Genomic DNA, 27,089 nt, shown 5'->3' on the forward strand with positions numbered 1-27,089 from the left:
CTTGGCGGCCTCTTCCGATTCAGCACCGCAACACCACGTTGGCATTGCCGGCGTCCTCCGAGCCGCCTCATGCAGCTTGGCCTCGGCGGCGGACTCGGCAGCTGCTGCGCGCCTTAGCATGATCAAGACCAAGCTGGATATGCGACGCTTAAGCTCCCCGTAGCTGGTCTCCTGGGCGCTCAGGTCCTCCTGGTGCTGCCGGATAAGTTGGTCATTTTTCTCTGGAACCCGGAAAGAAAGTGTTAACAAAGTTGTATTGATATAATGTAGAAAAAGCAAGTTAACTGGAAAAAAGGAAGCTGTACCTTCGGCGGCGGCAAGCTGCGTCTTGAGAGCCTCAATAGAAGCCTCCGGGATAGCTGTTGAAACAAAAGTCATAAGTGTTAAGTATTGAGACACAGAAAGCTTTCCGGTGAAAAGATACCGGAGGCCCAGAAGTTTACCTTGGCACTTGCTGTGTGCCTCAGCGAGGTCCCGGTGCTCCCAAAGGAGCTCCTCAAAGAGGATCTTCCGAGCATCAGCCGTGGTCTGTTCAAGGGAATGGTGTTAGCTGAGAGCAAAGATCTTAACCCGAAACTCGGGGACTGGCTATGCCGGTTTCGCGCGTTTCTAGTTAAGTTTCGCGCTAAGAGCAAAGATCTTAACCCAAAACTCGGGGACTGGCTATGCCGGTTTTCGCGTTTCTAGTTAAGTTTCGCGCTAAGAGCAAAGATCTTAACCCGAAACTCGGGGACTGGCTATGCCGGTTTCGCGCGTTTCTAGTTAAGTTTCGCGCTAAGAGCAAAGATCTTAACCCGAAACTCGGGGACCGGCTATGCCGGTTTCGCGCGTTTTCAGTTAAGTTTCGCGCTAAGAGCTACGCTCTCAATACGAAACTCGGGGACTGGGAGGATAGACAGGATTCAGCAAAAAAGAGAAACCGGCATAAAGTTGAAGCTTCAAGGAAAGATAGAAAAGAGCCAGAAGAAGAGAAACCAAGATAAATCAAGAAATGGAACAAGCTTTACGAGACTTACCATCATGTTGTTCGTGGCATCGAACCACGCGCTATCCAGCTCTTTGACGGCCCGACGCAGCCGCATGAAATGCTCTTCAGAGGACCGCTCACCAACGAGGTCGAGCGCCGGTAGCCGGTCCTTGCCCGGGCCGCGGGTCGCCTTGGACACGTCCGCGGCGTTCCACTTCTCCGCGTAGGGCAGCAAGTGCCCCGGCTCACGGCCTCTGCGCTGGAATACGGTGATCCGGCCAGCGGGCCGGTGGCCTTCTCGCCGGCGGCGCTAGCGGCGCGGCCGACGTGCGGCACCAAGGGCTCGCTGGCCGACGAAGGGGCGGTGAAGCCGTTGCCTTCCCCTTGGTGAGCGCCAAGGTATTGGGCGGCGGCGTCGTGGAAGTGGCGCCGGCTGGCTCGGTGTGAGGAGCTTCCGGCGGCGGCGTTGGCGTAGTTCTGGGAGAAGGGGGAGCGTCAGGCGCGTCGCCCGGGTTGGAGCTTGGCCGGCGCGGAAGCTTCGGCGCGGCTTTGGAGGGGAGGACTTCTTGGTCTTCTTCTTCTTTTTCTTCTCTAGGACGGGAGGAACCGGAGGTTCCGCCCGCCCGGCTGGCTTCTTCTCCGGCGCCGATGTTGTCGGCGCCGGTGTCTTGGTTCTCGAGAGGGGAGACGGGGTCCTCCTCCGCGCGGTGATCTGGCGGTGTAGGGGCCGCGCGCCCGGACTTGCGGTGCCTCCCGAGAGGGGAGGCGAGAGGTGTTGCGGCACCGAGATGGTGCCGGGCTTGAGTGAGGAGGGAGGAGTTGAGGTCTGGCGGATCCGGGCGAGCCTAGCTTGAGCGCGGGGCTGAAAGAGAGAAAAAGAAAGGGTTGGAAAAAAGCAACCGGAAAGAACTTGGTAAAAACAAAACAAGCAGAGAAACGGGGCTTTACCCAGAAGAGGTTGGCATCTGCCTGCTCTTGTAGCGCCTCATGCCTGTGACCTTCCCCGCTACAGGTTCAGTCCGGAAGCGTTTGGAGGCGGGGGCCTGGCTCGAACCGGCATCAGAGGCCGGAGCCTTGTTCTTCTGGCCTTGGGCCATGAGCTTCTCCACAAACTCGTGGCCTGCCTCGGCCCCCAGGGGAGCGACGTGCTCGTGGACCTATGGGTTGATGTTGGCTGAGGGAACATCTACAGAGAAACAATAACAGAAGAACATGAGAGATCAAAAAGAAGAGCTACCTCAAGCAAGGTCGGAGTCGTCGGACGAACCGGCCGGTTCGGTGGAGACTTGCCGAGGCGAGAGGCGGAGTCCGGCCCATCTTCGGATCCTGCCCAGCGGATGAAGGGGTCCGGGTCGAACTTGTCAAGACCGCGCTTCCGGCAAGGGCCTCGCCGGTCACGAGTCAATGCGGGAAGCGGATCTTGGCCTAAAGACAAAAGAAAAAGAGTTAGTCACAGTAAAAAGTTACCGGTGAACCGACCCGAGTTGCGTAATTTCTTACTTCTTGGGTCGGAGGGTTAGTAGAACTGAAGGGCCGGAGGCCCCATTCCCAATCATCCGGCATGGCAGTCTGGCAGATCTGCCTAGCCTTGAGGACAATGTCCTTTTTGCTGAGAGGAAGTCCGGTGATCTTGGTAGGATCACCGGGACCATACATCTCGCTCATCTTATGAACGCGGCGCTTAAGAGGAAGCACCCGGCGTGAGATGAAGGCGCGGATAATGTCATCAGAGCAGATGCTGGTATCCTTCATCAGCTCCTTCATAAAGCGTACCACCCGGTTTGTTTCGATATGATCTGTCTTCGGGTTGTAGCTCCAATTGATTTTTCTGGGCGGCGCCGGATTAAAAGGCGGCAGATTGATGAGATCTGCGGCGCCGTCGTTCCTCACGTAAAAGAAGGTGTCTTGCCATAACCGGCATGACTCGAGACCGGTAAACTTGAAAAAAGGGCTCCCTTGGCGGGAGCCAATGATGCAAGACCCGCATTGTACGGGGGGCTTTGGTTTAGGGATATCCTTGCCCTGAACGGAATTAATCCGAAGAGCAAAGAAACGGGCAAACGTCTCGCGAGTGGGACGAATGCCGATATAAGCCTCCATGAAGGTGGCGTAGCAAGAGAGGTAGAAACGGCGTTGCCGGGAAGATGGTGAGGCTGGAGTCGGTAAAAGTCAAGGAATGGACGGAAAAAATCAGAGGCGGGGAGGCCGAAGCCGCGCTCGAAGTGAGCGAGAAAAACAACATGTTCACCGGGATTAAGCACCGGTTCAATTTCTTCACCGGGAAGCCGGCAGATAACTGAATCCGGAATCCTCCGGGACCGGTAGAGCCAGTCGATTTCGTATGCGACTAACGTTAGAGCCCATCCGGGCCCGCGTGTGATACCGGCGGGATTTACGCCGGAAGCTTGGCTAGAGCTACCGGTTTCTTGATTGCTACCGGAATCGATGTCCATCTGGACAAGATCGGCGCTCAACCCGTCGGAAGATTGGCTATGCCGGCTACTAGAAGAAGAGGCAGAAGAAGAGGCAGAGGAAGACTCCTCGTTCGACATGAGATTCGATGAAGAGAAACACAAATCCCAAGATTTACCCCCTCGCAAAGATCTACGAGTAAGAGAAAAGCAAAAGAAAAGGAGAAGTAAATATACTACCAACTCGAGATCTGAAAAGCAAGCAAGAAAGGGCTACACGAAGATTGAGTCTGACCTGAGGCGGCGGAGTTGCAGAGGAAGTGGCTCGCCGGTCGAATGGCGAGCTTGCGGCTAGCAGGGAGGTCCGTCGGCGGCGAGGTGAGGAAGAGCTTGAGAAGGCACCAATGCCGCGGCCGCTGGAGGAGCGCCGCAGAGGTTCTTCACGCGGAGAAGTTCGGCGACGTCCGGCGAAGCACTAGCGGAGGTTCGCCGGGCGGCGGGGCTCGAACGATGAACGGAGCGGCGGAGACGCAGAGAGCAAGGGCACTGTGCGCGAAGAAGTGGGAATGCGAGAAGAGGAAGAAGAAGGGCGGTTTCGCCTTATAAGGGAAGAGAGAGAAGTGGGCCGAAAACCGCTGGGCCGCGGTGGTTCGGACCGTGGGCCGCGACGGTTCGCTCCACGGGCCGCCACGTGGCGTAGCGATACACGCGTAAAAATGGAAGGCCACAGGGAAGAACACACGGATCCAGAACGATGGCCAGGATTCGTTGTGAGGCAGTTAATACGCGCGCGGAAGTCGAAGGGAAGTGACCCCTGACATTGACGCGTCAGTCACAGTGCGCATGTCACTGATAGGCGCGGGGCCCGAGATATTCTCGACTTCGCCGAGGAAGTGTTTAATGACTAAGCTGCCGGAGGATAAGATACCGGAAAATGTCTTGCAAAGAGAGATAACAGAAGTCCGGACAAAGATGCCGGATCTGAGCTCAGCACCGGATAGATTAAACCGGTATTCAGAGACGTGAGAACCTGGCATGGTCTGTTGGATAGAATCCGCCAGACTATACCAGCTTCGGGGACTAATGTTGGGGGGATGACCCCCGGTATGCCAAAGGCATGCCAAACCGGATGGTTTGAGCCATCAAGATACCGGTTTAATGTTCGTACCGGAACACGAAGTTAAAGAATTTGGCTAAGTGAGGCTAAGCCGGTATCCCCAAGAGGGGTATGCCGGAACCGGATAAAGGAGACACCGGTTTATCGGAAAGAAGAGCAAGTCGGCAGGACTGGTCAAAGATTCTCTCCAGAGCTAGAAGACAAAGATGAGCTAAGCAAAGTAGCTTTAGACGAAGGGCTGACGATAAAGAGAAGGATGACGATCAAAGAAGCCGGAGGACGTCGGCCTCCACGATTAAAGGAGACCCCAGTGTCATCTATGATTAAAGTAGCTTTATAAAGTAGTTTGTCTAGTCAAAGATGCCATTAGGGTTTCTTGCCATGTAAGCCACCCTCTCCCCTATATAAGGAGAGGGGGCAGCCCTCTTCACGGGCACGGACAAATAGATGTATGCATAGACGAACACATGTAATGAGAAACTTGTAACCTGTGGAGATCAATAAAGAAGATGATCTAGAGCGAGTTCTTCCTTATGTCTTTCTTCTTCAACCTCTAGCCTTGGCTAAGTTCTTGAGGAAACCATCCGGAAGTTCATCCCATCTAATCACAAACCCTCCCCCAAATCCTCTTGCGTCCATTCGGCCCCAACTTAAGCCATCCTATGGCATCTGTCTGTTCACCACGACGACACATGTTCTTGAATACCCACTTTGTTCCAATAACATTCTTACATTCCTTGGGTCTTGGCACTAAGCAACAATATGTGCATGATGTGTTCCGTGCTAACAAGCTATGCATCTCCGATAGCTCTGTTCCTATTTTGTTGCAGGAGGCACATGGAGGAGGACTTATGGGTCACTTTGGTGTGAAGAAGGTGGGTGATGTACTTGTTGCACACTTATTTTGGCCATGCATGCATCAAGATGTTGAGAGATTCTTCGCACGCTGCACTATCTTTCGAAAAGCTAAGTCTCTCCTTAATCCACATGGTTTATATATGTATCTTTCCGTTCCTAGTGTACCTCGGATGATATTTCTATGGACTTTGTTTTGGGATTGCATAGTACAAAAAAGGGGAGGGATGTTTTTTTATGGGATTTCCATTTTCGTGCCCTCGGGTCCTTAGTTGTGCTCAGTTTTCCCTAGCTCCTTAGTTTTTCCTTAGTTGTCCCCAAGCCCTTGTCTGAAACCATCACATGTGCTGTAATGGCCGGTTGCCCGACGGTTGACCGTTATCTTCTGACTACTGGGGCCATGTAGAGCCCGCAAAGACATGTCAGACCATCCATCTTTGTTTGACCGTAAGCATCGTTGTATCCCTGACCAAAACGTGAACAAGTGGGGCTTCGGTATATCGAATGACAAGTGGGGCCATGACGCTGATACAAGGGGCAATACATGGGTAGGATTAGATTTTTAAACAGATCTCTACAGCGATGGCACGGAGGAGGTGGCCTGCGGGGTGCCGAGATGAGATCGACGTCCACAAAGAACTGCATGAGGCGAGAGCAGACACATTAGATAGATATGAACTAGACGCATTTAACCATGCAAAGAAGAGAAGAAATGGTCGACGACATCGACGACTACCTCAAAACTTTGATTGACCGTGTCGGACACGAACGCGGGCAATGTAGAGAAAACTAGTGTCTCTCCTTTCTGGCGTGTATAAATGGGTGCTAGGAGAGTGTGGTGGCGAAGGGAAAGACCTCACGGTGGTCTGTGGCGTCCAACATAGCGGGGCGGCGTGGCCGTGCCCACAACGGCGTGCATGCATGTTCGGCATTGGCATCAGCATGTACGTTCAGCATTGGCCTCGGCGGTATCTCTGGTGTGTCAGTGATCGAATGAGGGGACGTGATTGAGGGTGCATCCCGATGGTGACCTAGCAGTGGCGGCGAGCATAGCCGTTCTGACCATGCCGATATCGGCATCGGCATCGTTTGGAGGCTGTGGTGCTCGAATCAAGGTGGGATTTTTTTCTTGTACGCCAAAATGAATTTGAAACAAGTTTCATATTGAAGGTTAGGTCATGAAAGTTTGTAAGTAAAAATTATACTAGCGCCATGGTGGGGTTCTTTTTGATAGAGCTATACGGTTAGGCAAACTTTTTTGACACTTTTTAGATAGGGTTCCTTGTTGTTACACGTATGGCATCATGTATGGCAAATTTGGGGTCATTTGAGATGTTCGAAAAAATCACTTTGCTTAAGCGCACGCCGTTTCGTCTCACTGAAACCAGCTTTTCTAACAAAGTGATTTTTTCTACCTTCACTAAATGACCTCAAATTTCATAAAGTTGATCTTCTATACATAGATAGATAGATTGTTTCCTTTTTACATTTTTCGAACTTTTTATTTCCCTTTATAATACCCAATTGATTTTCAGGTCAAAACCTCGAAAAACATCATCATGTACGGCATCATTTTCACCCTAAATTTCGAATTTTGTGAAACGTTCCCTTTTAGATATTCCTTGTTGTTATAGGTATGGCATCATGTATGCCAAACTTGGTTAGGTCTCACTGAAACCAGCTTTTGTAACAAGTTAGGTTTTTCGACCTTCTCTAAAGGGATTTTTTTCTACCTTCTCTAAATGACCTCAAAAATCATTCAGACGATCTTCTATACAAAGATAGGTAGATTGTTTCGTTTTACATTTTTTTGAACTTTTATTTCCCTTTATAATACCCATTTGATTTTCAGGTCAAAACCTCGAAAGTTAACATAAGTAGATGGTGAACCCTCCCAAACTTCAAATACAGAGATAGCTAGATTGTTTCGTTTATCATTTTTACCGTGAATAGTAATGGCTACAAGAAATCGGTGATGGTTTATCATTTTTTGCGTGAAAAGTAATGACTACAACAAATCGGTGATGGTTTATCATTTTTTGCGTGAAAATTAATGGCTACAACTAACCGCCGACAGAGAGAGAGGGGTTATCCTGCCCGTTAGATCATACGATCAACGATCGGCGGGCACGATCCGCGTGACATGGGCTAGACCAATCAGGGCAATGTTGCACGTCTGCGAGAATTTGTGAAGGGAGAGGAAAAAACTGAGTAGTATCAAGAAACCAAGGGCACCTGAGTAGTAAACAGACTAAGGGATTCAAATATGAGATTTAAAAAATGTAAAATGCGTGTTTTGTACAATGAAACCCATCTTGGCCTACCTCAAACTATTTGCAATACAAATATACATGATTGTGAGAATTGTGGCCTCATTTAGACAAAGTATGTTTTGGGGAAAGCTGTTTTGGGAAGGGCTTATTGTGGAAAACCATGCACCTTCATAGCTACTAGGTGATTTGAGAAGTGGCAATTTGTGGTAAAACTTGATTTATCTATGACTTTTCTATGATTTGAGAAGTAGCAATTTGTGGTAAAGACTCCATGAGTAAGTGCCACTCTTTTTCGGATTTTTTTGCACATTAAAAGATTCATTTAACTAGTTAATCCCATTTGTTGACTCTCTGTTGACTAGCCACTTGAGGGTAAAACTGAGTATATTGCATTAGCCAGTATTAGCACTCAAGGGGAAAACTGAGCATACAAAAAATGCTAGTATAAGACTCAAGGGTTAGACTCGAGGACGCGTGTTGCGGTGCAGAAATGGAAGACGTGCAATTGTTGACGCGTAGACGCGGGTCGCGGTGCAGAAGTCGAAGACGTGCAATCCTGGACGCGTGTCGCAGAAGTCCAAGACGTGCAGACGTGCAACGGTGGACGCGTAGGACGCGGGTCACATTAACCACCCCTCGCCTTTATAGACGTCTCCTCGCACTATCTCTGTCACTCTCACTCGCTCACGCAACACCGCCTCTCTCACGTCCCACCATCTTCTCCAAAGAAAAAAACCCTCTCCCTCTCCCTCTCCTCTGCCGGCGAGATGGACAAGAAGAATGCCAATCCCATCATCCACGACGCCGTCGGCTCCAAGCACGACGCCTCCCTCTTCGACACCGTCCCCTCAACGGCCATCGCCGCCGGTGGCAGTCAGATCCCGACGGGATGGGACCCCTATGAGGAGGTGTCGTACAAGTCGCCCCCGAACCCCTACGACACCTTCATGGACGACTCATGGAACGAGGTAACTACGGTTTGCTCCCTTTTTTGTTCTCCATTCCTTTTTGAACCCTATTTTTGCTGGTGTAGATGGATCTGTAGATGGATGAGTATTGGGTTAATATTTGCACCGATTTTATTCCATTTTGTTTTGATCCCTTCTTGATTTCGTTTAAGATTTGGGGTTCGGCCGTTCGGTTAATTTATGCAAGTAATAATGGGATCTCAATCAGTTAATTTATGCAAGTAATCATGGGATCTCAATCAGTTATTTTATGCACAAATCAAAAGATATAAACCATTTAATTTTGCAAATAACCTGGAATGTGTTCAAGTTCAGATCTGGAATCTGTTTCTTTGCCTATGATGAATCGTTGGGCACAAATTTTTACAGGGAGGGTTCAGCGAACCATTGCTGTGTACAAATCTGTTGTGCATGAGCTTTGGTTCGCTAACCCCTTCCCTGTAGATATATAATCGTGTCCACTCTAACTGAGGCTGCCTCTGTTTTTCCTAACTTTGTTATCATGCTCGTTAGTCATCGTTGCAACTCATTCATTCACAGTTTCCGTTTGATATGGATCAGCTGCCTGACAACGACGTCGGCAGCGACGACGAGCACCATGACACCAAGACTCAGCAGGTACTGCGGAGGCTGGAGGTCGGCCAATACATCTCCTACTTCGCCAAGGGTGTCTACAGGTGCCCCTTCTGCACTAGGAGACTCAGCGGCACCGACTTCAACTTCCTCCTCACGCATGCCGAGGACATCGGCAACACCTTCCCCAAGGTCGGCACGACGGTGAACCCCTACTCCTTCCGTGCCAAGCACAAGGCGCTCGGCATGCTCCTCCGCAACTTCCAGCGGGTGGAGATCGCCGCCGGGCGCATGCCTCCGCTCAAGCCCAAGCTGCCCAAGCGGAGCAACAAGTGGAGGCAGAGCCAGATGGGGTAGGCGGAGTCCTGGACGTGTGCTTGCCTATCGCCTCCTCCATTTTGTTGTTAGCTAGGGATCCCTTGTTGTTATGTTGTTAGTATGATGGTGCTGTGAAGAACCTCGAACCTGTTACTATGTTGGCTGTTGTATGCAGCTTATTATCTAGGGAGGGATCCCTATTATCTATCCCTATTCTACTATATGACTGTGAATTTATCATACATTACCCTGGATATTTTCTTCTAGATTTAACTACATACATAAGGACCAGAGAGAGTGCTAAATTTGCTGCCATATTGGGCAAACAACGAGGGACAAAAGGCACAAATAATTGAAGAAAGACAGAAATGCAAGCTTCTCTGGATTTGATACTAATTAGGTGAAAAAAGGCAGAGAGAAAGAGGGGGAAAAAGTACTCTTAAAGATGCCAATTTGGGCCGAGAGAGACAGAACCCAGCTCCTGCTCACATGCAACTAAACGACGTCTCATCCTGTCCCACGCGGTCCCTTTCTACCAGCCCCACGCGACGCGGCCCCACACGACGCGGCCCCACATGACGAGGGTGCTCCTCGACAATGCCCTCCGATTGAGGCTTAGGGTTGATGGAATCCTTTAGGATGACACGAGACATCGGTTCACAGACAAGCGGGGAGAGCAATTTACCCAGGTTCGGGGCCCTCGATGAGGTAAAACCCTTACGTCATGCCTGTCTGATCTTGATTATGAGAATATTGGGTTACAATGGGGTGCCGAAGGTTTCGGCTGTGATCTTGTCGAGAGGCTAGGTGCTGCGGCGGCCTAGCTCTAGACTTCTGGTGGCTAAAGTTGCTAAGATTGATTGTGTCCCTCGGTAGTCCCTCTCCTGGCCTTTATATAGGAGGCCAGGTCTCAACAGATCTATCCGGGTACGTCTAGGTTTACAAAAGACCTAGCTCTAAACTTCCCTTGTTCGGCTCCTCTTCGTCTTGTTCTTCAAGGAATCTTCTTCGGTCACCGCCCTAGTGGCCCGCCTTGCCATCAAGTACCCTCATGGGCCTCCCATTGGGCCGCACAGGATAGGGCAATGTCGGTTACCCAAAGGGTAATGCCCACGACAGTAGTCCCCGAGTGTCTAGCCGAAGTTTTTCAGGTAGAGACTAAAGCATGCCTCCACTGAACGTTCTTCTGCCTTGATTGCTCTCGTCCATCTTGTAACAACTTCATTTTCTTCTATCGGGTGCGCGGCTAGCGCTCCCGATGGGAGTAGCCCCCGAGTCTAGGTACGGATGCTTGCAATCCGTGCGTAGACTCAAGTTGTGCCACTCGAACATCTTCTTCTGCCGAAGTCCTCATGGGTCATCCGATGAGTTTGCGCCTGGGCTCGTATTCTTCAGTAACGTTTCAACGTGTAAGGGATAATGAGTAACGTGCCCAGCTTTGCTGGTTAACTGCCGATGGCAAAACAACGTTACCCTACTCAGAATCAAGTCCTCGGGCATGACCCTGGAATACAAAAAAGTTTTATCGGGTGCGCACTCAGTACTCCCGATGGGAGTAGTCCCCGAGTCTGGGCGCGGGTGCTTGCGACCGGGTGCAAACTCGAACTAAGGATACCGCTCTTTTGTTCAAACACTTCTTCACGCCATTCTTCCTGGAAAAATCTTCGAGTCTTCTTTTTATCGGGTGCGCGTTCAGCGTTCCCGATGGGAGTAGCCCCCAAGTCTTGGCGCGGATGCTGGCAATCTGTGCGTAGACTCAAGTTGAACACCCGACAGTTTCATTTCTTCGACTCCTCAACCACGCACTTACGATGTCATTGATGATGCAATTACTGCCATTGTCTGACTGATAAGACGCAACCTGACGGGCCCACCCTAGTTCTGCGCAGGCAGTTTTTAGGAAATGACCGCTTCTCGCGTGCAATTACCAAGGCATCTCCTCGATTCCCGTGATTTGTTGATGAAAAAGAGACTCTTTCAGTAAACTGGGTGCGTGTGCCCATTCCACCCTTATATCTTATAATTTCTCGTTGCAGATCTTCTCCTCTACACACACCATCACTGCATCCTTTTCTTCCTCATTCACCTCCTGCGCTCAATACTACTGCGCCGCCGCCACCGAATCCAGATCTCTCGTGAATCTACGAGATGGGGAAGAAGAAGATCTCCACCCTTGCTACTAGTGCTGCAAGCAGCGGCGCCGCCGCCAGATCTTCTCCAAACCCTCTGAAAAGGAGCGTCTCCCATGCTCCTCCTTTAGCTCCGGCGTCGTCGGCGCCATCAAGTTCTATTGCTGGGTCCATCCCCGGTGATTGGTCTGCTTCCACCACCACGAAGCGTGACGAGAAGAAGGCTAAGAGCCTCGGATATATTCCCTCCGAAGAGGGGAATGTTATTCTCCTGGTGCGATTTCACGGCCCAATCCCCCTGTCTGGTTTTACTCGTGATGTTCTTATCTTTTTTGCATCGAGGTCTTTCGCTTCACTCGCCCACAAATTCCTTCAAGCATCTTCTCCGAGTTTACGAGATCCAACTATGGCAGTTAACTCCCAATTCAATCCTCCATCTTGCTATCTTTATAACTCTATGTGAATCGTTCCTGGGCATCGAACCACACTTTGGCCTATGGAAGAAAATCTTCTTCGTGAAAAGGTACAACAGCAGTGGTGGTTCCTTCGTCATCGGCGGAGTTGGTTTTGTTGCTCGTATAGAAGTTAATTACTTCAATTTCCCAATGAGGGACTCTGTGCAAGGATGGAGGTTGAAGTGGTTTTATATTAGAGATTCCCCAAGAGCCTAGCTTCAGCTCCCTCATTTTTCTGATGTCCTTTAAGCCAAGCCTAAACAATCCTGGAAAAATACCCTTTCTCCCGACGAAAAACCAGCAGTCGATAGGTTATTTGCCAGATTCCTTCGGATCAAGGAAGCCGGTGGCCAAACCATGATAGGCACAGAGGTAGCCTCTGTGTTCTTAAGATGTCGAATTCAACCAATCATGGCCAGAGCCCACCCGATTTGGTTGTATTCGGGCGCCAGGGACGAGACTAGGATAAATGCTGCCGAATTATCCGACAAAGAGTTACTTGACGAAGTTCGCCGTCTTACTCACTTCAGCCAGGAAGATTCGATTCCTCTCACATCTTCCCATGTACCTTTTGACGTTGATCACCCACCAACTGAGGTAATTTCTTTCTTTCATACTCTCATTGTGTTGTTTTTCTTGATAATCACGACTGCCATTGTACTTACTTGTTTTATCTTCAACAGAACCTCATGGATCCTGATTACTCGCAAGACCTGCCGGACGATACTTTTGAGAGGGGAGACTCCTCAGTCCCCGTAGGGTCCCACACTGAGGAAAATGCAAGCTCGGGTGCCGAACATGCTGATCTGATGAACCCTGAGACCATCCTTATTGATCCCAAAACTGCAGCCAATGATACTAGCGACACAGCGGGATCGATGCATGATGACGACAATGATCACGCTGCCTTTGTTGATGCAGTACGCGGAGGAGGCCGAGGCGCTGCCTTCGAAGAGGTCATCCGGCGGCTTTGCCGATGAAGATGATCTTTGGGATCTGTAAGTCCTTGCTTTTTCTTCGAAACCCTACGTCTTTGCCTTTGTTATCCTTTGATCTGACTTTGTCAACTATTTTACTTCCATTGGGGAGAAGGCTTCATCGAGCCTCCACCCAAAAAGTCTAAAATCGGCGCTGCCCCGTCGAATCTTGCAGCTTCCGAGGCTTCAGCCCCTGCTACAATCCCCGCAGCCCAAATATCAACTGCTTCTTCCCTTTCCAAGGGGAAAAGTAGCCCTCCAGCTGCTGCCGCCGCAACTACTTCTTCAGGAAAACCCGTAAGTCTTTTCTTCCTTTTGAATCAACAGCTCTTTAAATAAACTTTGAGTACTCATCTAATGAAACTCTTCCTTTAAGGACTTGCAAGATGTTATATCTTCCTTGGAATCTTTCGCCTCCCAATATGCTTCTTTGGAGGTTGACAAGGCTCAGCTGCAGAAGGAGGTTGAGTCCTCTTCCTCGAAACTGGAAGGCACAATTAAAATTGCTGCCGAAGCTCGTGCCGAAATTGACGCTTTGAAAGGAGAGCTGGAGGAGCTAAGGAGGAGGCTAAAGGACGAAGAGACAGCCAAGCTCACTGCCGAAGCTCGGGCGATGGAGAAGGATGATCTTCTCCGCCAATCCTCTCTGGCTTTGCTCAGTAATCCTCTATTTGTGCGCTTCTCGGTTATTGTTTTTGTGAACATTGATTCTTTCGTTAATGCCTTTCTTCACGCCTCATCCTTCTCAGGAGCTGCTGATATCCCTGCTGAGGCTCTGGACGAGGTCCCGAATAATTCTCCGTCAAACACTCTGTCAATGACGCTTGCCTCTTATCAGCTTGTTCAAGACCTTCTTCGGAAGGGCAAGGGAGCCATGGCACGGATCCATTCGATGATTCTTCCCAAGATTAATCAAGATAAAACTTTGGGGCAGCTGTTCGACGCTTTTGCCGTCAACACCAAGGATGTTATCGAGGTATTCAAACGTACTTCACGTACCTATGGTGCCCTCCTAGCCTTCCAGCTTATGATGGGTCATGGCTTCAAAGCTGATATAGAAGAAATGTCCAAGGAGCTTCCAAGGGGACCTGATCGAAAATTCGTCGATCTGAGCGCCTTTAAAGCTTCAGCTCTTACATGCGCTCGCCAGCTCCTTGAGATAGTCGAGGCTAAGAAATCTTCGACAGGTCCCAGTTTATCGAATCAAACCCAAGCCCCCTGAGCCTTGTAATTTTGCTCGACCAAAACGATGTCTTGTCATAAAACTTTACGTGGTTGTAATGAACTTCATGTTGGCGATGTTGCTAGCATATCTTTGCTATAATATTTGTATTCCTTTGCTCCCGATGGGAGTAATTTCTAAATGTTGACTCCATGTAATCCATCGCACCTTTGGACGACATTTTGCAGGTTTTCCCTGTGCCTTCCTATGTCGATGACTCCTCGGGTGCTGTTCCTGAAAGTGATCGACTCCAACGCATGAAGGACCAGATCGCGCAGGTGGAGAAAGATATGCACAGCACGTATGCCTTAGCTGCTATTATCAATAAGAAAAATGAGATCGCCGCGGATGTTGAGTGCTACGCGCTCACTGAATTGTACAAGGCTACCGAGAGTTTGAACTGTAAGTGCCCTGGCTCTCTTGTTCTTTGCTGTTTTATGAAAAGCACTTTCTCATCTTCTGCTGGTTCCTTTGCCAATCGTAGCTTTGAACAAGGCTGAAGAAAACAAGCGTATACACGAGCGTGTGAACGCACTGACCCAGTTGTCATCATCCGACGAAGTTTTCTGGAGGGAACAATCGAAAGCTTCGACTGTCGCGAAGTTCCAGGACCGGGTCCAACAGGTGCATCGGTTCTTTGACAAGTGCTACAAGGGGCTGAGAGTAATATGGAAGATGATGTTTCCTTTGAACGCAGTTCCTCCCACGCTGTTGACTTTAATGTCAGAATTCAGCAATGCCAAGAAGATCCGAGACTTGGTGCGAGCTCAAGTGTTTGCGGGAGCTAGATTCACGCTTGCCCTCGTCCTTGCGCGTTATCCTTCTGCAGACTTGCTGTCCATTGCCAATGCAGTGGGTGATTTGGAGTCTCTGTACCCGAAGGTGACACTGCCGTCCAATATAATTATCGACAGGCTGGAAAAGGACTCGAAGGCACCTGAAGAAAAAGATACTTCACAAGGGTAGTTCAGGGTCATGCTCCTGCTGTAAATAGAAGACTTTTGGTTCCCTATTATACCCGAATATTTGGGTTTTGTGTAAACTGTTTTTATTTGGTACGGGCATGTATATGCATTTTTACCATCTTAATGCCATTTGACATATTTTTGAAGGAGCAAATCTTAATTGCCCGTTTAAGCGTATGTGTATTCGTTGGTCAGCAAATTGTTTGAGTGATCAGCTCGTGTTGCGGGTCTTGCTAAACCCGTTGTATGTGCAACTTTGCTTTCAACCGATGCATGTCTTGACAGCAGCTCCCGAATATATCGGGAGCACTAATTCTGTCGATGACTTCATCGTTCCTTGATGCTTCCATAGGTGAAGTATCAGACGTGGGTCGTTTTATATACGTGTTTCCGGACTCTTGCTATTTACAGCACTCTTAGAGGCATCTATAGTAGAGGTCGGTGTCCTTGTTGGTTTTGCATCCTTTAGCACTCGTAGTTTCAGAGGCTTTTTTCGGAGTGCAATTTTTGCCGCGTAGTTCGTCGCACCAACCCTCGCCGAGGGGCATAAGCAAGGTTTATGATGATGTGGTTCGGGTGCTCCGAATTACTGCAATGCTTTTCAGGGAATCAAAACTTAAGTTTTCATTAATAAAGTACGTACGGAACTAAGGGGCGAAAAATAAAAGGGGAAGGCCCTGTTCAAAAGAAAGGAAAAACTAAATACTATCCATCCGCTTAAGCAAGGAAAGGGTTCTTCTTGTCTTCCGGCTTGTCCACCGCGTCAGCGGTTTTTGGGGCACCTTTGAGTTCATCAGGAGTCTTGGCGGTGATTGCCAGTGTCTTGCTTTCTCCTATGACTGCTGCGCCATCAACTGCCGAAGCTTTTACTGTCGAAACTTCTAGGGCAAGATCGGCTGGCTTTTCCTTCGTCTTTCCGCCGCGTTCTTCTTCCTTATTATCGTGTGCCGATGACTTGGAAGGGAGATCGTTGATTTCCTGCTTTACCCCAAACTTCGCAGCGATCCTCTGAAAGTCGCGATCACAATTGTCTGAGCGTGGAAAATTTCCATAGACTGTGATGTTTGTCCCATTGTTCCCAGGCATTTTCAGCTTGAGTTATGCGTAATGCGGCACAACCATGAACTTGGCGTAAGCTGGTCTTCCGAGTATAGCGTGATACTGCGATTCCCAGTTCACAACCTCAAACTCGATCTTTTCCTTCCTAAAGTTGTCGGGTTTGCCAAAGACGACGTCCAGGTAAACTTTGCCAAGAGAGTACGCCGGTGAAGTGGGGAGAATCCCATGAAAACAGGTGTCAGTCTCTTCTAGCATCCTCATGGTGATCCCCATACTTCTGATTGTGTCGACAAATATCAGGTTTAATCCGCTTCCGCCATCCATGAAGACTTTGCTCATCTTGAACACCCCAATTTGCGCCTCAACTACTAAGGCAGCGTGTCCTGGTTTCGGTATGGTCATCGGGTGATCCGCTATGCTGAACGTAATGCTCTGAGACGACCACTCGACATACTCGGGGATGTTGGCCATGATACTTTCTGCCATATTAATTTCTCGGGTGAGCTTCTTCATTTCCCTTCTCGAAACACCTGTCATATGGATCATGCTCATCTGCCCACGTGGTGGTGGGAACGACTCGTTGGGGTTGTGAGGTTGTGCCTGCTAGACCTGGTGCTGAGGTGGAGGCGGTGGTGGTGTTGGCCGTTGCTGCTGGATGAGCTTCTGCATTTCGATGAACTATCGACAATCTCTGAGCAGGTGACTTCACTTCGTCTTGTTGTCTTTAGAGTCGACATATGAGTGCAAGTAGCAGGGAGCGTTTATCTGTTCGGCAAAGGGTAGCTCGGGAGTCCTCTGTGGCCGTGGTTTGTAACTGCTGCGATTTCCAGAGTTGCTCCTATTGCCGTCCTGTCGATCGTCTCATCTGTCGTCGTACCGATCGCCCCGCCGATCGGAGTAGCCCGCAGCTACCAGGTTACTATCGTCGTAACTGCGGTCTTTTCTTTTCTTACGGCGATCCCTGTGTCCACCCGAGTCGTGCTTCGGCTGATCGTCGTCTTCGTCGTCACTGCGCTGTCGAGGCTTTCGTACGTTGTCTTCGCCATCAGCCCAACTGTTGGCGATTTCCATTAACTTGGTTATAGTTTTTGGCTTCTTGCGCCCAAGCTCCTCTATATAGGTTTCACGTCGGATGCCATCGCTGAAAGCATCGATTGCTCTGTCCACAGAGACATCTTCGGCGGCGTTTAGGAGCTTGTTGAATCTCCCGATGTAGGCGCGCATCGACTCCTTCTGCTTCTGTTGGCAATGTCATAATTCCTCGATCCCGACGGGTCTTTTGTATGTTGCTTGGAAATTGGCAACGAAAGCGTCCACTAGATCGTCCCATGATTTAATGGAACCTTTCGGCAGGCCTCTCAGCCAAGCTCGTGCCGAATCCTTTAGGTAAAGCTGCAAGCACTGCATTGCTGCTATCCGATTCCCCTTGTGCAGGATTACAGTCTGTAAGTAGTCGTCTATCCAAGACCTCGGCTCCTGCTGTCCATCGTATTTGGCAGCGTCGGTGGGGGTGGGCTTGAACTTTTTGGGCGGCATCGCCTCGCGGATCTTGTAGCTTAAACAATCAGCCCCCTTAGCTCGCCGTCGTTCTCCTGGCTTTCATCTGAGGTGTCGCTGTCGTATTCCTCCCTAGCGGCGCGTCGTCGTCTTGCTTTATCGATTCTGCTCTGGGTGATTTCATCTCGAGCATCCCTCGAGCGATGTTTTGAGCCACTAGCCTGTAACGTGGTCTTTTCCTTCCGTGGGACCAGATTGTCTCCCAATATTGCGAGACTTTCTAAGGCGCCCCGGTGAGCTTGAGCCATAGAACCTTTGGGTCGCTGATTAATGGTACGCTGCGAGGTTGGCAGTTGCTCCCTCGACGGTTTTTGGCCGTAGCATGCCCGCGGTGTCCGTGGTCATGAAGGACTTGGTCAGATTCGACGTGATTTCTCTAGCATCATCTTCCGAAATCCTGGATAGCCTTGATCGGTGCTTGCCTACGCCTTGACTGCTTCGGGAGGCGCTTCCTCGCGAGCCTCTCCGCCGCTCGCTAGATTGTTCCGCAGCGGATAGGCATCTCTCGAGGGTGGCTTGCTCTTTTGATAAGTGCTCCCGGTTCTTCTCCAATATAGCGCGATAGGCGTTGAGGGTTCCAACCGAGGTTCCTGCGGGGAGCGATGTGTTGTTGAGCACGGCCGCCCTGGCTGCTGCCCACTCTTCCTCTGCGATGGTGTAATCGCTGTTGTTGTTACTGGCGCTGTTTTCGAAACTTATCCGTCTGCTGGATCGGGGAGTATGATCTCCATCTCCCCTGTTTCTTGTGTTATTGGCGGCATAGACTTGATGGCGCGCCGCTTTCCAGGTGGCCTTCTTGGCGATGCTGTCGACGCTGTCCTCTCCCGATGAATACTGGGCGCTGCAGATGAACGGTGTGTCGCTCGATCCCAACCCGTGCCTAGTGTCGCAGTTTAAACAATAGTATGAGGTCATCTCTGAAGACGCGAGGTTATCAGACCCGACTGACATCGAAGACGTCGACCGAGGGGTTGATGGCGAGGACGAGTTCGTCGAGTTGGTCAGGCCAGCCGAAAGATCGACTGATGATGACAGGCTTGGCCCTGCGGCCGGTGGTGGTGATTTCCCCGTTGACCTGGGGGCGTGCGGTCCCAGCAGTCGAAGGACTCCTTCCGCGTTGACGTTGTAGTGGATGCTACCGAACGTCATCTCCATGTTTCCTTGCAGATCTGAGAAGGTTGAACGTGAGGAGTCACTGTGCGGGGTAAATTCGTAGGAGCCGAATCGAATCGGGCTTTCTAGTCTTGGCGACGATGGTGATGATGGCGTCGATGAAGCTGTCGACGACATGATTGCAACTGCCGATGTCGGGTCTTGTGCCGACAGTCTTCCCACAGACGGCGCCAATTGACGAGGGTGCTCCTCGACAATGCCCTCCGATTGGGGCTTAGGGTTGATGGAATCCTGTAGGTGACACGAGACATCGGTTCACAGACAAGCGGGGAGAGCAATTTACCCAGGTTCGGGGTCCTCGATGAGGTAAAACCCTTACATCCTGCCTGTCTGATCTTGATTATGAGAATATTGGGTTACAATGGGGTGCCGAAGGTTTCGGCTGTGATCTTGTCGAGAGGCTAGGTGCTGCGGCGGCCTAGCTCTAGACTTCTGGTGGCTAAAGTTGCTAAGATTGATTGTGTCCCTCGGTAGTCCCTCTCCTGGCCTTTATATAGGAGGCCATGTCTCAAGAGATCTATCCGGGTACGTCTAGGTTTACAAAAGACCTAGCTCTAAACTTCCCTTGTTCGGTTCCTCTTCGTCTTGTTCTTCAAGGAATCTTCTTCGGTCACCGCCCTAGTGGCCCGCCTTGCCATCAAGTACCCTCATGGGCCTCCCATTGGGCCGCACAGGATAGGGCAATGTCGGTTACCCGAAGGGTAATGCCCACGACACCACACGTCAGCACGAAACGGTCAACTAAACGGGAATCCTGCCGTCTGAGCTCCTTCTGCGGGTTTCAAACAAGGGCTTGGGGAAAACTGAGGAAAAACTAAGGAGCTGGGGAAAACTGAGTACAACTAAGGACCTGAGGGCACGAGAATAGAAATCCCTGTTTTTATTGGGATGGATATATTTTCTAAGATGGCACACTCTATTACTTGTCACAAGAGTGATGATACTGCACATGTTGCTAATTTGTTCTTTCGTGAAATTGTTCGTTTGCATGGTTTGCAAATACAATTGTTTCTAATCGTGATATAAAAAATTAGCCACTTTTGAATATGTTTATGAGCTAAGGGATTAAATTGTTGTTTAGTACTACATGTCACTCCAAAACTGATGGACAAACTGAAGTAATTAATAGAACATGGTCTACTATGATACGAGCTGTTTAAAAACGGAACTTCAAAATGTGGAAAGATTGTTTACCTCATGTTGAATTTTCTTATAATCATTCGCTTCATTCTACCACTAAGATGTGTCCTTTTGAGATTGTGTATTGTTTTGTTCTTCGTGCACTTATTAATTTGTTGCCTTTACCATCTTCGTTGCAAAATAATTTTGATGCTACAGAACATGTTGAATTGATATTAAATTTACATGAGACTACTAAGGACAACAAACACATGAATGCTAAATATATAACTGTTGGCGATAAAGGAAAAAAGGGTTGTTGTGTTCGATGCTGGAAATCTTGTTTGGTTGCATTCGTGTAAAGATCATTTTCCTGATTTGTGCAAATCCAAGTTAATTCCACGAGTTGATGGTCCTCTTAAAGTATTACAGAAAATAAATGATACTGCATATAAACTTGAGTTACCTTGAGATTTTGGTGGGGTTAGCCCTACGTTTAGTATTGCAGATTTGAAAAGCCCTACTTTGAAAAGATGACGAGATTGCGTCAAGGACGACTTCAATTCAAGACGGTCGGATATAAGGACATATCATCTATTGATACAAGCACTGCATCTACAACGACACAAATACAAATTAAGAACTCTCGCCCAAGCTCGTGCGAGACAACTTAATTACCAATAGTTTCGTTTCTTGGAACTATTCCTCACGTACATGAAAGTATGATGTTTCCTAAATCAGCTGTGTTTGTTACCGTCAAGAATGATGAACCTAATATAAACGAGGTATAAGCATTAGGGCATGATTGTACATGGAGATGGCTGCAAGCGTTTGAGGATCGAAGATGACGCTACAACTTGATATTTCAGAACTTCAAGGCCACCATAACCATGCAAAGAAAACATGGACGAACTATTCAAATTCGCACTTCATAATTTTGTCCATACCTTTATATGGTGATGTGACCAAAAAAAAATTGGTCAAAACCATGCTATTTTCATAGCAATTAAGCCGGTCGAGTAGTATTTAAGGAGAAAGATCCATTTAGGAGTTAGTTCAGCCGGCATGCCCATCCGAAACCATCATCTTTGCATCCTTAAGTACCCCTAGCCGTTATTTTTAGACTCGAATTTTGACTAATAGATTAAAAATCAGCTATTACTGCACGTAGGTGTACTTAGATTTGAAGCCAACGTCTAGATCAAGACCGCTATTTGAAATCCAATCTTTTCAATAAAGCTTTTAATTTTCATCCGTAATATCTTGATTGCATTATTAATTCTTGCATGTTCTTGATTTCTATAGAAATTAAAATTTCATGGTCAATGGTCAGGCTGTCGTGCAAGTTCAGTAACCTCTAGGAGATTGGGCGCACCAGATTAATGTCCCCGTCTCATCAAAAGATCAGACTCCTTTGCCATATCATGTTACGCATATGTGTAGTCGAAATCTCCAAGTTCGGTTCTGATTAGGTGGATATCGACCATGTTTTTTCTTAGTCATGTATGACACTGAATCAAGCGTGACCTCATACCAGCTTATTTTATTACCGATGAAATATTGATGCATGTGTAATCATTCAGACAGGGAAGAACTAAGTTATCGGTTAAAAAGACTTAGAAATTCTCACAGGAGAGAAGCAGCGATGCGTCCATCTCCAAGTTCCGTTTTGATTAGGTGTTGATATCGACCATGTTTTTTCTTGATCATGTACGACACTGAATCAAGCGGGACCTCATACCAGCTTATTTATTACCGATGAAATATTGATGCATGTATAATCATTCTGACAGGGAAGAACTAAGTTATCAGTTAAAAAAACTTAGAAATTCTCACAGGAGAGAAGCAGGGATGCATCCATACAGCCTGCTAACAGCTTGGGGCAGAAAAGTTGTTCAAACTTCAAACCATTTCAGACAGTACATGCTGATATCTGCCATAGTCTGACGTCGTCTTGAAGTTTGGCATTGACTCGGAGAAGAAGCTCAGCACAGCAGCAACGTCCCGCGCACTGTCCTTGGCTACGGCTTTCTCCAAGAATAGGGCAGGCTGCACGGTGATAACCTGGACGAATCTTTCATGTCAGTAACAAGGGCAAACCAAGGTGCTACCTTGGATTGCCATGGGCATTTAAGCAGCGAATTTTAGTATACAGGATACCAATAACTAGCAAGCAGAAAAGTATTTAACTTGACGTAATCGCTAATACTCACTGGACTGAGATCCTCTCAAGTTTTAGCCCCAGCTTTAGCTACGTTGCCTCAGGATTCTGTTGTGTTTTTATACTGGGTTGATTTTTTTCTTTTGTTTTTAACCGTTTGATAGAGATGCCTCCTTAAATACTGTGTTTAAGTTGCGACGCATACAAAAATAATGCTTAGCTCTTGTAACATTGCATGCTCAGATATATGGAAGGAGTGGAAGGTACTCAATATGCAAGCAAGCACCAATATGCACCTAATGCGTACCTTATATTTTCTAGCGTACCGTAGAGCCTCCAGGTAGTACCCTTCTTGGAGTAATACAGCCACATAATCATGGTGCAGGCACCTCTCCCGCAGCATGTCCACGCCCAACTTCCTTGTCCGCGAATGTTGTCGACCCAGTTCAACAAGCTGCATTGCAAGTTCCCTGGAGGGCTCTAGGATCTGCGGGAATTGGTTGATGACAAAAATGAAACAGTACCTTTTTGATATGTCAAGGAGATGGACAAACAATACGAATAGAGAGCTCTCCTGCACAATATAGTGCGCAGGAGATATACTTTGGGGCAACTAATAGATATAAAAACATAATATGCTTAGTCATCAGTACACACAACATGATTGCCAGCGTATTGAATGGTAATTGACACACTAATTATCAGTACTGGTTTTAGAAAATGTTGTTAGAACAACATACTAACCTTGTTTGATACAAACAGTGCTATTTCAGCATAACGGTTGCTGCGGGCCAGCAAAGTAGTCAACATCACATAAAGGTTGGGAGGAGCCTTCAGCCCAGCCTTTGACATGCTGTATACAAAACAAGACAAATTTGTTTTCTTACTGTCATGTATTTGTTGCTTCTGAACTACTTTTCAAGAATACTAAGTACCTTCGTAAAAACTCCATGATGACAACAATAAGATATGCAGGGTCACCCATCATTTCATCTTCAACGAGAAGAAAGACAGACTGGAACATTTCAATTGGTGAAATTGTCACAGAAGCGACATGTGTTCCAGGCTGCATTGATGCACCAGAAGCCAATGGTCTGCTATCCTCACCTAGAACCTGTGGCCTTTTGCTGGTGGCACCAGATGTTGCCTGACTTGGTGCTCTCGATGTATTGGCAATATCTTCAGAATCAGAAGATGCATTTAAAAATGTCCTATCTACATGTGCTGCCAGGTTAGTAATTCCATCCTCAGGTCTACACTCGACTTCAATTGCTGAATCAGTGTGGAGAACAGGTCTATTCATGGTTCCAGAAGGTGGTTCCTGAGAAACCACACGGGAGCCCTCAACAGGCTGACCACTTGACTGATCGTTTTGCTCAGATGTCCTCCTAGCCCCAGCAGCACTGCCTCCCATTTTCATCAAACGGGAGTATGAATCAAGAATGACATCCATTGCCTTGGCAACCAAATTTATTGGCCTCCTTTCCAGGATGATTGTTCGAATTATAGCAAGGCTAAGTGTCTTAACCTGCTTCATAAATTTAAGTAAGAAATGGTAATAATTGGCAAAAAATGAACTATCAGATGGGCATATCTGGGAAGCAGTTAATTCATATTACCGTACTCAGGTCATACTTTCGTCTCTGAAGGAATTCCAAAATCGAAGGAGCATCAGAAGTGCTAGCAGCAATAGACTAGATTTCAAGGTATGCATGTCAGGACAAAGATGTATTTGTGTTGAGGATGATATAATCCATAAATAATCCATTGCTGATTCCTTACCTCCAGGTCTAAATGAAGTTTCCACAATAGCCCATTATCAGCATCACAGATAAGGTCAGGAATGAGAAAGTTCCAGCCTTCTCCATATAAAGTCCCGCCATATGCACTTGATTGGTGATCTGCGGTTTGAGCTGCTTGCCTACTATTGCTGGGCAGTCCTCTCACTAGGAGCGGAAGTGGTGCAGATATTGGTGTGTAAGAATCCATGAACACATCATATAGTATGACAACTTTTGCATCTATCTGATGGACCATGATTAGATTGTCAACTGCACTAACTGCAATTCTGCTTGAATAAGTTGGCAGAGTAGCCTGAAATAACAAACTATGAGTTACTGGACTACCACTACTTGAATGCAGTAATAGAAAGACAATACCAAACGGGATTCCAGAACCTAGACAAGAATAGTCTTGTGATCATTGACCAAGGCACTATTTCTTGGGTCTGTTTTGGGGATTTTTTTCGTCAGTATCTCAGTGTCTAGGACTGGCGAAAAGCAGCAATAAGGCCATCTTCACACAAACTTTGAGCAGTTTATGAACTTTTCAGAAACAAATTAAGTGATCATTTAACAAATAAAATAAATGAACAGCTCAGTTTGACTTATGTAAAGGGTACAGTTTAATCCGTAAACTGGGAGGTTCTCCTACAAACTAACAAGGCCAAGATGTTCAATTCAGCCACAAATCAGAAACCTCGTACCAACTTTAGCTCCAGTTGCTTGCAGCCTTCTAGGAAAGGAAACAACACACTAGATTAAAATGGAAAGCAAAGCGCTTATAACATTACAGGTCATTCCTCATGCTCATTCTAGTAAGAACTCTACCAACGTAATAATGACAAGACAGTTAACAATATGATCCATCAGAACATCTTCTAGAAACCCAGATACATGAATGGAGTGCCTATCATAATATTTGACACTTTATTTATCAAAGACAATTAATCATGCCACCTACATATTGTTACAGGTCCTATTGACTCAGTAGATAGCGTTTAGTAGAACTGAGTCAGTGAGCGAACGATGGTGTAACCTATCAAACACATTGGCCACCTCCTTAATGCAGATCACAATATTTTTTTTCTTTTTTTTCCTGAACTGACACAATAGGTCAGCCAGAGCAGACTAGGCATTATTCATTCTTCGGTCGATGTCTTAGTTACCAGATTGACCATTCATGATCCGTGACCTTCTACAATTCGAGTACAATGTGGAGTGCCATGGTCAACAGCGACAGAGCTGCTTGCGATCTATGGACATAGAGGTTGATGATGGAGATGCAACGGTGACAATGATCACACTCATCAACTCATGTGCTCCTCTTCATAGCGATTCACAAATGAGATTGCGAATTAGAACCTGATCTGGATTGATTGATCTAGATCAGGGTTTGACAAAGGTTTGAGCGAATGCTGTAATATGGGTCGAACCACCACTTCATTCAGTCTAATTATTATGAACTCAAACAGTTCCTTGTGAACGCAAGCAACGGTACCTTTTCGAGATAAATCCTTACTCAAGGTAGATAAACAAATCTGCTACCAGCATCTTAATCTTTACTAACTCTCTGCATGTTTTCTCTCAAGTTGATGTCATGGCAAAATATGATACTATTAATGCTGCGAACAAGACAAAGGGTGATAATTTTCATAAATACCAAATAAATGCTACTCAGCTGAAACAGCCACCAAGCTTACAAAGGCCAGACCAGGCTAATTATGTGCCCCCTCCCCTCTTCAGGCTAGAGCTAGAATGGGAAAAATATCCAAAATATAACATCTTTTTGAGAAAATGAAGTACACGGGAAATCAGTTTATAGTTCAAACCTGTTGCACAACAGCATCACGGTAGAAACGGTACAAGTTCAATGCCATGTTAACTCTATCGAGCTGCAAGCAGTAAATCCTACCATACCTGTCACATTAGAAATATATTATTGGAACTATATGTGAAATTTCTAAAACGATCGAGAGCAAAACAGATATAAAGGGGCAGAAAAGCATACACAGTTACAATGTGAACATCAGCAGCAGCTAGGACAGGCTTGTTATTTGCTTCGCATTTAGACATCATCATCTCAAACTTAGGCAATTTCACAATCCCACCAGCAGAAAACTGTTAGAAACATGGGTGGAAGTTAGAATACAGATTGGATGCTAAATCGTGCTATCTGAAGAAAAAAGTTAATCAGTTAGACTTTCCAGTTCATTCAATATACATTTGCATTCGAAGTAGACATGAGACAACATAGATAAAAATCTCCAAACTGATAAGAAATGTTTTGATATGCATAGATGTCTTGCTTGCAGAAACAGCTCAACTGCAAACTGACGTTCAGAATACAGAGCCTGGGAAAATGGATCAATCACATCCTCAGTGGTGGAGCGTGAACTAGAATCAAGAGAGGGCCAATTCCTTAACACCATTACACTTCTACAGTTTGCAAGTGCTAAAGAACTCTCACAAATTAACCAGGAGTCAAGAGGAGGATAAAAATATTGCATGCTCCTGGCTTGAAACTTACTACTGGATAGTTCGGTGACCTCTAGTACATTAGGGGAAGAAGACTACCAACTAAACTAGAGTCTTCTTTTTTTTTGAACGAGGAAGAGGCGCGAAGGCCCCAGAAGCTGTATTACGTGACGGGATGAATTACAAAGAGGACCCTGACTAATACAGATAAAGCACACTGGTCCTCCACTTTTACAAGAAAGACCTCAACAAGAAACTAGAGTCTAGAACTGAGAAGCAAAGAGACCTGGTTGAGACGCCGGCTGATAAATATGCAGCATTGACCAAATAATGTACACCTAGCAAGCCAGGTAGGCTAACGTATCCACTCCAAAATTTGGGAATTGGGATGATATGCTACAAATTTCTTGTCTTATTTACCATTGCTTTCTCCTATACGCCATCCAAAATATGCACACCAAAAAAATACGGAAGTAAATTCTAGAAGTTATTACTAGTCTCTAAAGGAAACACCAAAAGCCAAGTTAGTATAAA

The 27,089-nt window shown here is 47.3% G+C and overlaps 1 protein-coding gene across 1 annotated transcript in view; it reads right to left on the reverse strand.

The window, feature by feature from the left end:
• Positions 1-21,882: 21,882 nt before the first annotated feature.
• LOC124649959 (regulator of MON1-CCZ1 complex-like) overlaps positions 21,883-27,089 on the reverse strand; it is a 19,813-nt gene continuing 14,606 nt past the window's right edge. Inside the window, exons 7-14 of the mRNA XM_047189526.1 lie at positions 26,089-26,198; positions 25,910-25,997; positions 24,082-24,393; positions 23,919-23,993; positions 23,235-23,827; positions 23,044-23,152; positions 22,607-22,786; positions 21,883-22,202 (exon numbers count right to left, since the gene is read on the reverse strand). Coding sequence (XP_047045482.1) covers positions 22,041-22,202; positions 22,607-22,786; positions 23,044-23,152; positions 23,235-23,827; positions 23,919-23,993; positions 24,082-24,393; positions 25,910-25,997; positions 26,089-26,198 — 1,629 coding nt within the window. The 3' untranslated portion in view covers positions 21,883-22,040. The remainder of the gene's footprint in view (positions 22,203-22,606; positions 22,787-23,043; positions 23,153-23,234; positions 23,828-23,918; positions 23,994-24,081; positions 24,394-25,909; positions 25,998-26,088; positions 26,199-27,089) is intronic.

Source organism: Lolium rigidum, chromosome 4, assembly GCF_022539505.1.
Source record: "Lolium rigidum isolate FL_2022 chromosome 4, APGP_CSIRO_Lrig_0.1, whole genome shotgun sequence".
In the NCBI taxonomy this organism is placed as follows: Eukaryota; Viridiplantae; Streptophyta; class Magnoliopsida; order Poales; family Poaceae; genus Lolium; species Lolium rigidum.